The sequence below is a fragment of the Ambystoma mexicanum genome, chromosome 5p, assembly GCF_040938575.1.
Source record: "Ambystoma mexicanum isolate Mex_15411 chromosome 5p, UKY_AmexF1_1, whole genome shotgun sequence".
Lineage (NCBI taxonomy): Eukaryota > Metazoa > Chordata > Amphibia > Caudata > Ambystomatidae > Ambystoma > Ambystoma mexicanum.
This window is the reverse complement of record NC_090930.1, coordinates 1047153743-1047166114: the sequence shown is the minus strand read 5'-3', so window position 1 is coordinate 1047166114 and position 12372 is coordinate 1047153743. Positions and strand designations below refer to the sequence as shown.

The 12372-nt window shown below is 44.4% G+C and overlaps 1 protein-coding gene across 1 annotated transcript in view; it reads left to right on the top strand.

Annotated features, from left to right (window-relative positions):
* LOC138481403 (serpin B6-like) overlaps positions 1–12372 on the top strand; it is a 247095-nt gene that overhangs the window by 133811 nt on the left and 100912 nt on the right. The window contains exon 5 of the mRNA XM_069613537.1: positions 6179–6296. Coding sequence (XP_069469638.1) covers positions 6179–6296 — 118 coding nt within the window. The remainder of the gene's footprint in view (positions 1–6178; positions 6297–12372) is intronic.

The following is a 12372-nucleotide window of genomic DNA, read 5'->3' as shown; positions in this document are numbered from 1 at the left end:
GCTTGTGGCCACAGGGTTGTCACTTTTCGGTGTCGAAAACCCATGTATTCTGCAAATCTTTGGAAGTCTTGCCCCGTGAATGGAGGTCCATTGACTGACTTTACTACCTTGGGTACTCCGTAGGTAGCAAACATCCGATCTAGGGCGCGTAAGGTGTTATGTGCTGATGTGGACTGGACTATCTGTAGATCGGGGTATCTTGAATATTCGTCCACTACCACCAGAATGTATTCTCCCCCTTCCATGGGCCCAAAATGGTCGACAGCTATTTCCTCCCATGTTCCTTCAGGTAGTGCGGTCATGTTCAGGGGTTCAGGGGATGTGTGTGGCTTTACAAGCGCACAGGTAGGGCAGTCTTGCAGTAGTTCTTCCACGGAGGTGTCTAGTTGCGGAAACCATAATTTCTGCCTTAGCATTCTTTTGGTAGATGCGATCCCTCGGTGTCCTTCATGGACAAGTTCTAGTACCTTCTGCCCCAGGCTGCGTGGAATTACGAGTTTGGTGCCCTTTAGCAGCAGCCCTTCGTCTGATTTTGCGAGTTCCTCCTTCACGGCTAGAAGGCATGTGATGTCATGCTTCACGTCCTCATTCATTGTCTCTCGAATCTGTTTGGCATGTTTTCATCGCCCTGTTTCTAGGCATCGTAGAATTACTTCTATCCCTTGGTCAGAGTTGGACTCACGAGTTATGTGATCCATGTCAAGTCCATGTGGCGTGTTGCTGTGGATGACAGATCTTATGTACTGGTCGGCTATGGAGGGCTCTGGACCGCATGTGTCCTTTGGGTGTCTCGAGAGAAAATCTGCCGGGTTCTGCTCTTTCCCCGGTCTGTGTGTGATGGTAAATTGATAGTCTTGTAATCGAAGTGCCCATCGAGCTATCCTGGGTGGCATTTTTGCCTGAGGGTTGCCATATATGAAGATGAGGGCCTGGTGGTCCGTTACAACTACAAAAGGCTTACCATACAGGAACAAATGGAAATGTTCGCAGGCCCAGACCACAGCCAGACCTTCCTTTTCTGCCTGAGAGTAGGCTTGCTCAGTTTTGGAGAGGCTTCGACTGGCATAGGATATTATATGCTTTCCGCTTCCCTCTCTGTCGTCCAGTTGGGTTAGAATGGGGCCTAGGCCAACCGGACTGGCATCAACGATGAGTTCTGTGGTCTTCTTGGGGTCAAACTATGCCATATTCCGGGCGTCGGAGATGCGGTCCTTGATGATTTGAAACACTTCTTGGCATTGAGGTGACCAGACGAATTCTGTGTTGAGCTTGGTGAGAGCTCGGAGAGGTTCGCTGATGGAGGCGAAATCTCTTATATATCTGGTGCAGTAACTTGCAAGTCCCACGAATGACCTGAGGGCTGAGGTGGTGGTGGGCGGCTTGGCTTCTCGGAGCGCACTAACTTTCTCTGGGTCTGGTGTCATGCCCTTCTCCGAAAATATGTGCTCAAAGAAACAGAGTGTTTTCTTGCGAAATTCACATTTCTCCTTGTTTAATGTGAGCCGTGCGTCTTCCAAAGCCATGCACACTCTCATTAGCGTGTCATCGTGTTGCTCTTGATTTTGGCCGAAGACCAAGATGTCGTCACTGTAGTTCAAACAGTTTGGCATGTGCTTGATGACATTGTGAATCTCTGCTTGAAAAATTTCGGCTGCGGACGACACTCCAAAGCTTATTCGCTTGTAGCGGAAAAGTCCCAGGTGGGTAGCGAACGTTGTTATATAGCGAGAGCTTTTGCAGAGCTCCAGCTGGTGATATCCTTTGTTTAGGTCCAGTTTTGAGAACACGGTCGCCCCATTCAAGAGATGCACCATGTCTGTTATTCGAGGGGGTTGGTGGCATTCTCTTAGAATGGCCTCATTCGGTCTCCTCATGTCCACGTATATTCTGATGTCTTGGGAGTCTCTCTTTGGCACCGACACAATGGGAGAGACCCATGGGGTGGGGCCTTCCGCTGGCTCAATGATGTCTGCCTCCAGCAATTTGGTCAGTTCGTTTTCAACTTGTTTTTGAATGTTGATGGGGATTCCCCGGTAATGTTGGGCTACAGGTGGGACACTGGTGTCGATATGGAGCTCTATCTGCCTGTCCTTTAATTTGCAAAGACCCTTGAATAGTGATGGAAAGACTTGGTCTATGCTTGCTGTGGGGTCTAGGTATTTGTGTACCATGAGGCGATATAATGTGTGGATGAGTCCCATCTCTATGGCTGTTTGATAGCTTAGTATGCATCCGCTCTCAGTGGCCGCTTCCAGGACATCCATGGGGTTATCTTTCTTGTGCTATTTATATCGACACAAAGCTATGAAGAATCCTTTGCATGCCAAGGGGGTCTTTGAGCCTTATGGATAAATAAGTGTTCGAGCTGGTTGCAGGCGAGGGGCGTTTGGTATGCTTTCATAGACTTTCTCACTGATTACATTCAGGGTCGCCCCTGTGTCGATTAGAAATTCAGCCGCCGTCTGGTTCACCTGTATTCGGAGTGTCGGGCTCTTTTGCGTACTATTTCCTAGTGCGTATAAATATCCCTTTTTCCGTGGCGTTTCAGGTTGTCTTTCGAGTCGATGGGCCCTCTCATCTGATGATGCGCTCGACACACTGTCAGACTGTGACTGCTCAATGAGGCACCGTACATACCTTTGGGGTGTTCTCCTGGTTTTTGATGGTAGGGTCTTGCTCTCCCTCCAGTCTCTTCTGTCTTGCCTTCTTTCTGGTTGTTCGTCATGGTGTTTGTGGCGCCCTTGTTCGTGGGGCTGGTATGCTCCCCGATGGCAGTGGGGTGTCGGCTGATTTTGTTCCGGTTCTGCTATGGGCTTGTTGCTTCTCCCCGCTCCCCTCATTTTGCTGCGGAATATAAAACACACGGCCTTGTAATGGTTTTCCCCGCCGCACGCAGAGCAATTCTGACCCATTGCAGGGCACGTTCCTTCGTGGGGGTATTCGTGTCCACACCGGTAACAGAAAAGGTCACTGTTTCTTGCCGTCCCTTCTAGCTTGTTGATGCTCTCGTGCTTTCCGTGGGTGATCTTTATGTCGTCTAGGCCTTCGACTTGTGCGGCGAGAGCAGCATCAGATCGCGCCAGGCGTAGGATTTCTTCTAGGCTGCGCGGCTGTTGCAGCAGTCGTTTGCGGAAGTCGACGCTTTCGCACCCCACTATTATTTGTGATCTGAGAGCCTCCTCGTTGGAGCAGTTGTTGAAATCACAGTGTTTCATTTTTGCTCGAAGTCTCATGACGAATGCATCTATGGTTTCACCTTTGTTCTGTTTGGTAGTGAGGAATATGTGTCGTTCATAGTCCACATTTGTGTGGGGTGTGAAGTATTCTTTGAAAGTTGTCTTCAGCTTAGTGTATGTGTCTATGTTGCCTTCCGGTATTTCCTCAAGGATGCCTCGCACGTTCGGTCCCACAGCATGGTTTAACAGGTTGAGCTTCTGTTCATCCTTCAATGTACCTGCCGCTTTTAAACACACTTGGGGTGGGCGCTGTGCCGCGTGTTAACAGGCTTGTGAGGCCTAGTGTCTTGCTGGGGGTCCTGATCTGATAAGAAAAGAAGGAAAGGGGCGCTTGTGCTTATCCTTTAATGTGCTCTTGTTGGAGCGGGAGGTTCGCGCCTCCACCACTCGTCTTTGCTCGTTGCCGTCGGCAGGAGGCCAGTGCTCCTCCACCGCCCGGAATGCGTGAGCAGGGAGTTACTGCTCTACCTGCCAGTGTTTCAGCATGCGCAGCAGGCCTCGCTGTCGTTGCCGTTGGCGGGAGAAAATCCGTTCTCCACCGCCCGGATGATCCGCCACGCGGGGAGCCGTCGCAGTTGCTCCATCCACGGTAAGTAAGTGCGCCAGAGCTCGGGAGATGCTCACGCAAGGGGGGCTGTCCCGACGGTGGGGAGTCTTTGCGCTCCAACCCACTGAATCAGACTTCCCCGACAGGTGCGGTCCTGCGCTTCCAGTGGTGTCAGGCAGTACACCACGAGCGCGGTGGACCTGATGATGGCAGGCACAGTGGGACCTCGTGTCCGCCTAGTCGCCAGTGTGATATTCTTCAACGCGGACCGCCTCACGCTAGGTCATCGATCACTCAATCATTCACACAATGATTAGGCCGACACGGAGCTGGGGTGCAACACGTCTTTACTGCATCACAATCAGACTCGAACTGCCCTTGGGGCGGTAACACCGCCCCTTAACTCACGTGGGTCGCAGCCCACCAAAAAACAGAAATAGACAGAGGACTCGGCCTCTAATAGCAGGTAAGAGTGGCGACACCACACCGATCTGTCCACTCCAGACACACTGTCACGATTCCAAGAAATGCGGACCCCGTTTGATATCACAGCTGGCAGTTTATATCTTGTGCCAGATTGACAGGTTCACCAAGAAAGCATTGGGCGTTACTCCAGGAGCCCCCCCCCACCCTGCACACGACCCAACTTCACACACTCTCTTTGGACTGTGTGGGATGACCAATAAACAGATGGAGACAGTCAAGTGCACACGTCCGCTTGAATATAACACTGGAAATACATTGCAAAACCTTATCAATGCAAATGTGGGTGCCGGGAGTTAGCCCAACCCTGACACAAGGTTGCACGACTAGAAACAGAAAGAAATGGCGTCCTAAAGTTAGGCACTGTGGGATGGGCCAGGGTGATAGACACACCTGTTCTGGGTCATGTTGGATACTGTCAGGAGTTCGGAGATTGGGACTCTTGGCTGGGGTGTTGCTAGGTCTGGAAAAGATCAGGGGCTAAGCTAATGGCGGGACTGGCGGGACTCGGGGCTAGCCAGCATTTTGGATGTAGCACCTTAGCTTCTATCCGGGGCTACAACCAAAAGACCCGGGGCTAAAGCCCCCTCACCCCCTCCAGCAATGCCTCTGACACTTGGCACGCTGGCATTGGAACACAAGCTTGAGGAACAGGCATTTTCCATTGCTAGCCACCACGTGGAGAAAGTCTCATTGAATGACAGGTATAAACTAATACCGCACAAATTCCCACAGTTAGCAGACATAACACCAATAAGACTCCATAAAATGAACCCACACATGCCAGCACCATGTTACATGTCTCAAGCCCTGGGTGCCACTGTTTATCAATCGAGGTGCCAATGGCCGGTCATTAACTATAGGAAGGGTTAATTAAAATCTGAGAGATTGGAGGCACACACATTACAACTTATCCTACAACTTGTCTGCTGGACCTACATCCCAGTTGAAAAAACTGTGGTATTTAAAATATGTTCTATTGTTAAAAAAGCCACTAATCATGAGCCGGGGGTCACTTTGGATATTGACGCCATGGGGCGCATAGAAAATACCGTATTGAGTAAAAGGCAAATATTTTCACAATGCAGGAAATATTTCATGCACGCTTTAGTGGTATTTTTACAATAAGAGATATTCAAAAGCCCACGTTTTTAATGTTACCACCGTGTTCCCAAGGAAACCCCTGGAAGCAGATATTTAAATGTCCAGGACTCTCCCTTGAAAAAGCAAAATCCTTTATTGCAATAGCCTGCAAAGACCTCCATGACCTGCTTCTTGTATGATGGAGCAGGGATGCAGTGAGGTTGAGCTGGGGAGGAAATGGAGGATATCCACAGGTCAAGGGGGTGTGAATGGAGAGGCGGTGCCACTGACCGATTGCAACCTATTGGTGGTCTCATCAGTATGCCCATGATACGCCACCCTGAATCCGTGAACCTGCTGACCACATCTCTGAATGTCATCTCTGACCGTAGACATCCCATGTGTTGGCTCGGAGAAGCAGGGTGAGGGCATGTGGAGAGCATGGGGGGGAGGTCACTGAGGATGGTTGCATTTTCCTTGCTGTTCACTGGTCAGCATGTACCTTTTGGCATTTATGCTCTATACCTGATTACATCCCCAAAAGAAATATAAAAAACTATCAAAATCAACCCGGATAAAGGCCATCTTGAGGTACTGTTTTTCTGTCTATTGTCAGGCTGCCCTTTTATATCATAGTGAACCACTTCACACAGGTTTAGTTGTAGGGATAACCTGATAGAGAGTTTATTGCGTTTATTGATCTATATGGGCTGCTTTCTAAACCTTTTCAAAATGTGACTTTATGATTCAGGGTGGGCTTTCATGGTGGGATTAATTAGTTCTTCAGCAAAATCAAATCATATGATAAGACATTACTTTCTTCTTGTAGGACTATTCGCGGCTCGTTGAGAAGTTCTACAATGCCAAGCAGCAGAGCGTTAACTTTATAGGAGCTGCTGAAGAGACAAGGAAGGACATTAATGCCTGGGTTGAAAGTCAGACTGAGAGTAAGTGCTGACCACATGTGGACTGTCATTGCTTTGTGTCGTTTTAAAATAAAAATGAATTTCTGTTTGTAGTTATACATTTTTGACTTTTTCTCATTTGGTTTCATGCTGCTCCATGGTAGCTGGTGAATTTTTAAAAAGTGGTAGGGTGTAAATAATTGTTGCCATTTGGCTCCTGTGTAGCGAGCAAACTGTTATGTTGTGATTGAATCTGGTATGAAAGGGAGATGTTATATGTAGTCTTGTATATTGTAGTCTTGTCACTGGCCTGGAGTGATTGCTATTAGAATGTGATATATGAATGCAGCTCAGGAGAATGTTGAGTGCATCAGTGTAAGAATGTTCTGAGAGAGGCAGTTGGGGGCCTGAGCTGGGGTGAGAGGATGGCCGGTGGGTCTTCTCCTTCATATGTAATGTACTTACCAATACCTGTCCATGTCCAGTCATCTATGTCACTGTATATACTTTAGAGTAACAGGAATTGTATATACTGTACAATAAAGTCTATCTGGATCAGCCTGAGTCTCCACAGCAGCTCTGTGTTTCTGAGTGACTACAAAGAGACTTTATTACATTGGTGAAGGGGGTGAAAGAACCCTAGAAGAAGGGAAACTATGGAAATGAAAAGTACAAAGTGAAAGAGAGGAGCTGCAGCAACGATAAAGAGAATAAGGAGAGCTGTGGGGGGGAAACAGCTGTGAATGCGAGACCCACCGTTCCCCCATAACATTGATATTATACCATGCTTCCCAGCCAAATGAGAAAATAATGTTAAGAATATTTCCTGGGATCGGGGCCCTCATTGAATGTACAATAGATTCCAGGAATCCACAAAAAGGAAGATGAAAGGATAAAGTAATATTTAAAGTCGAGCATGATAATGAAGTAAAGATGAATGCTGGTTACAATGGTGCGCACGTTTCAAAGTGCAAAAGACATTTAAGGGTTTAGGGGCACTGTCTGCTTAAAACCAGCAGGTGGCGATGGTGTTCTATGTTCTTCTTCAGTAATAAGTGGAAATGAATAGAAAAGAAACAACTGCATCAATGGCTGTGCTTTTTGGGAAGGTGCCAGTGCGCCGTAACGAAGGAGCACCCTTTAATATTCAAAAATTTCCCACTTAAGTGTTTGATGCCTGTTTGTTTGGCAAATGTAGATGGCTTTATAGGCATTACCACAGTATGGACAAGAAATACAGTATGGAACTTGACGTTTTTAGTGACGGTTGGGATTAATGGCTCTTCAGAGGTCCGAACTGTGTGGCTGACAAGCTGTAATGATGACATATTTGGAATGGTCCTGCGTGTTAGTGAGGCGTGGATTGTTCAATCTGGACTGAATGGGCGTGACGCATTGTGCAACAATGCAAGGTTTCAGTAGCAATAGGAAGGACATATTTACAACTGTGCTCAAGACAGCCCTATAATCCGGATGCATGATAATGAGAGAGAAGCTCTCTGTGCACATAAGGCAGCGTACACTGTAGTTAGTGCTGGAGGAAATGACTGGGATTACCATGAAAACTTTGCAGTCAATACGGAGTGGAATGAATGGAACACAGCACGGGCAGCAGTGTTAAGCTTTACGGATGCAACATTTTTATGGAGATGTATGATGATTATGAGCGTTTCTGGTGGAAGTATCTTATTTAATGAAGCGCAAAGGACTAGTTGGGAAAAAAACCAAAAACTAAATGCACTTTGGAATGAACGGAAAAGAATGGTTTTAGAAAAATACAGAACCTATAATGTTGATTAATAACACATTTTTTTTTGATACAGGAAATGTTAATAAGGGCATATTTGGTAGGATTCTATTTTATGGAGTTCCCGGTGATAATTGCAACAATTAATGATTTTTTTTGGTGAACATGTGTTTATTTATGTTCAGATGAGCTATAGATATGGAACATTATTATCCCAGAGTTTTTGTAATGAGGCAATGAGACAATGGTAGTTTTAATACTGTCGAAATACAATTGAGATAAGCCATGAAGCATAGGATGGATATCCACATTCACAATGACATTAACGTCAACGGATGGGAGAAATACGTGTTTCAATATAATGTGTGTTTTTGCTGCACCATTTTTATTAATTTAGTAAGTGGCTCTGATCAAGCCACCACTTTTTGATTTTTATTATAGTGGGTTAGAATGCAGCATTTGGGTATTTTTAAATGAAATCAACAAGTGAATTTTGGGAAAGTGCAAAAAAATGTGTACAAAGAGAATAATGAATGTTTTTCATTAACAATGTGTCATGAGGAAATGCTTATGTATTTGGAAAATTGTATTAAGGTTATGTGTTAAGGGCTATGGTGTTACCCTTTGGGGAGAAGTGAACAGTTCACAGATACCCTGCAATTGGTGTTGGGCCATTGTCTTGTTATGTTTGTGTGATGTTGTGGCCTAAATGTTATTTGTCTCATCCCGACCATGACACATGTATTGCTAATTATGGTCGCGGTGCAGGGTATTCTAGTTAAATATTGTGCTGATTAACACGTTTTTGGGAGGTATTTGGAATAAGAGTAAGAATTCAAATTTACCATGAGTGCCATAAAAATTGGCGACATGTATGCTCTTGGTTGAGGTACATATTGGATGCGTACGCTCAAATGTGAGGTACAGGGGTGGCCAACTGAGTAAGGGTTGCGCCAAATTTATATTAAATTATATATAATGTGGAGGTTTATATTGAAAAAGTAATGGTAGACCAAGTAGGAGGTGTCATAGTGTGAGGTATAGTGCCATGTTTTAAGTGTGAAGCTATATCAACCAAAAAAAAAGGTTGGAATTGCCGGCGGATGTATTTAAAATGTATCTAGTTCGCACTCTATTAATAGTGTTGTTATGTATTTTATAAGGATAAGTTTATAGTTCTATGCATTAGTGCTACCAGGAGCACATCATTTGTTACAAGTGTTTTTATGTGTGTGATTCTGGTGGTGCTTGGGTGTATACGTTTGCATGGGTGTATGGGTTAGGATGAACGTGGGGCGGTTGGGATTGAGAGGCCCATCTGTTGTTGAGAGGACATGCTGCAGTATGCTGCCCTCGCTCCTCCATCCCCCTATGCTCATGTGAATTCTGATGTGTGTTGCGAGTGATGTGCGTTTGATTATCAGATTGCATCTGCTATGGACAGAAGATGTTTGTTGTGGTTGAATCTGGTATGAAAGGGAGATGTTATGTTGTGGTTGAATCTGGTATGAAAGGGAGATGTTATGTTGTGATTGAATCTGGTATGAAAGGGAGATGTTATATATAGTCTTGTATATTGTAGTCTTGTCACTGGCCTGGAGTGATTGCTATTAGAATGTGATATATGAATGCAGCTCAGGAGAATGTTGAGTGCATCAGTGTAAGAATGTTCTGAGAGAGTCAGTTGGGGGCCTGAGCTGGGGTGAGAGGATGGCCGGTGGGTCTTCTCCTTCATATGTATTGTACTTACCAATACCTGTCCATGTCCAGTCATCTATGCCACTGTATATACTTGAGAGTAACAGGAATTGTATATACTGTACAATGAAGTCTACCTGGATCACCCTGAGTCTCCACAGCAGGTCTGTGTGTCTGAGTGACTACAGAGAGACTTTATTACAAAAACCCAAGCCAAGCTAGGGTAGTTCAAAGGTTTCTCCCACAGTGAAATGTTTTTAAATAATTGGTCGGAACAAATAGTTTTGTACTGGATTACACTTATTACTCCAATAGATGCCATTTCGCCAACAATTGTATTTCACAACCGATTTCCACCCTTGCTATGCCCAAAGAAAATCTTGAGGTACAGCCTCAACAATATATACCAGCATTGCCACTGTAAAACACATTTTCATGTTTCTTTTGCCCAAAGAAAACCCTGCCATAAAAAGGTATGGCAGCTCTGCCCCCTTTCATGTGGGTTGTGCACAAAGATGCAGCCTGTCTCAAAGTATACTAGAACTGCCCCCTTTTATACTAGTTATGCAAAACAAAGTCACAAGGTTTCTAAAAATATACACCAGCATTGCCACTATAAAACACATTTACATGCAGCGTGTGCGCATATTATATCATGCTGCTCAATATATGCCTGCACTGCCCATTTCATGATGTTTGTGGCCAAAGAAAACCAGTGCAGATTGTCTCAAGAATATGTGAGCATTGCACTGTGAACACATGTTCATGCAGTTTAGGAGATGTGTGCAGCCATACGCCAGTTTTCAGGCGATGATTTCAAACTCAAATTTTGTATTTGTCGTCACCAAAACAGACACCCTATGTGTTGTGTCTTCCCAATAGATATAGTATAGTTTTGTGGTTAAATGGCTGCTTTATGCACCAGACAAAAGGAAGAGTAAATAATTTCCTTACTCCTTTTAGTGAAATAAAACATTTATCATTTTATTGTTTTCTTCTAAAAAAACATGGTGTGTGCTTTATACAGCATAACAGAAAATGTTATCATGACTTGTTGCTTGGTCACTAATTCTTCATATGAACTGAATCAAATGTTCATGTTGATTCATAGGTTAATCACACATCCACACATAAAGGTTGAATTCCAATGTGTTGTTGTTTCTTTCTTTGTGTATCTGAGTTAATGGATTGATCTCAAATCTTATCCTTTCAAATTGGTGCCGCTACACGTTGTTTCACCACATTCATATTCTGTGGGTGATCAGGGGGTTCTTTACTTGCTCTATTGTTTCCTTCCATAGGCTTATTAGTGTAATGTATACCGTGGGTGCTTGTGCATGCCCACTTGCCAAAGTAATATCAAGAAAGTGTGACCAATGGACACATCATGATGACATGTTCCTGCACGCAAAAAGTTTATTTGAGAAGAAGAGAACAATAAAATAGAACATATTTTATTTCACTAAAAGGAGCAAGGACATTATTTATGCTCCGTTTTGTCTGGCGCATAAACCAACCCTTCGACCACAAAACTACATTTTCATGCTGGTTGTGCCCAACGAAAATAAAGATGTGCACCTCTATGATAAATACCAGCAATTCTCGTGTCCCTGTGTCCCCAATTTGCCCCACATTGCTCTCAGTGCCTACATTTTGCACCATGTTTTGCTCCCAATCACAGTTCAACCCTATTGTCATTTTATGTGGTCGAATTACTCCACAAATTAGAGAAAGGTCACTTACAGCGCTCTTTTATTGCTTTCCATATAACTATAAATGATACCCGGAGGATTGATGTTCTGTGGGCAGATGTGGTATGTGAAACTATGTTTTGGATGAAAACCAGTGGGTTGAAAACCAGAGGGTACAAAATGAGATGTGACTTCATGGCAGTGACAGAATGTTCCCTATGGGCAATGGGATACTGGAATCCCATATGGAAGGGGAGCCATGGATTCTGCCATGCAGAGTGCTCATAACATTGACATATTTACAATGAACAAAATACAAATATATATATATATTTTTTTTAAACCTTCAAGTCATGTGGTAATTTACTTGGGTTTGTTGAATCTGCTTTGCTAAGAAAAGGGAGGCACTAGGTTTAGAGAGACACCAGGATACCCTCACTCCTTTTAATCCACGTTTTCACTAGTGTGTATTTAATCTTTACAAACTAAGAGTATCTCTGCTTTTGGTTGCATTCGTGCCAAAATGAGCACCTCGTCTAAAAGTTCACTTTGGTGTGGTTTCTCTTTATCTGGTTTAATGTGTTTTATTTTCTGAAATCCTGCAGTGTCACAAAAAGAATGAAAAAACATGTCAATATGTGTGAAGTCTTAATGATGAAAAACACAGCCTTGATGTTTCTTTTAGAACAAATATCGTGCAATGAAGAAAGTGTTACAAATCCGTAAAATCGTATTTAAATGAAAAGCAAATGATCTCTTTAATAAAACGGGCAAACGGGAATGCCACATCACTCTTTAGCCCCTACCCAACAATGCTGACATCCATTGTGAACTCCTGTTAAGCAAGATTGTGTGCAGTACCCTGTGGGAGACTGCACTAGCCTTGTCCTCCTGGCAATAGTTAACCCAACCTTTTGCATAAGCATGTACTACACAAGTTGGTAGAGTGACTGAGCAGCCAGGCTTATCGCAAGAGGGGTCA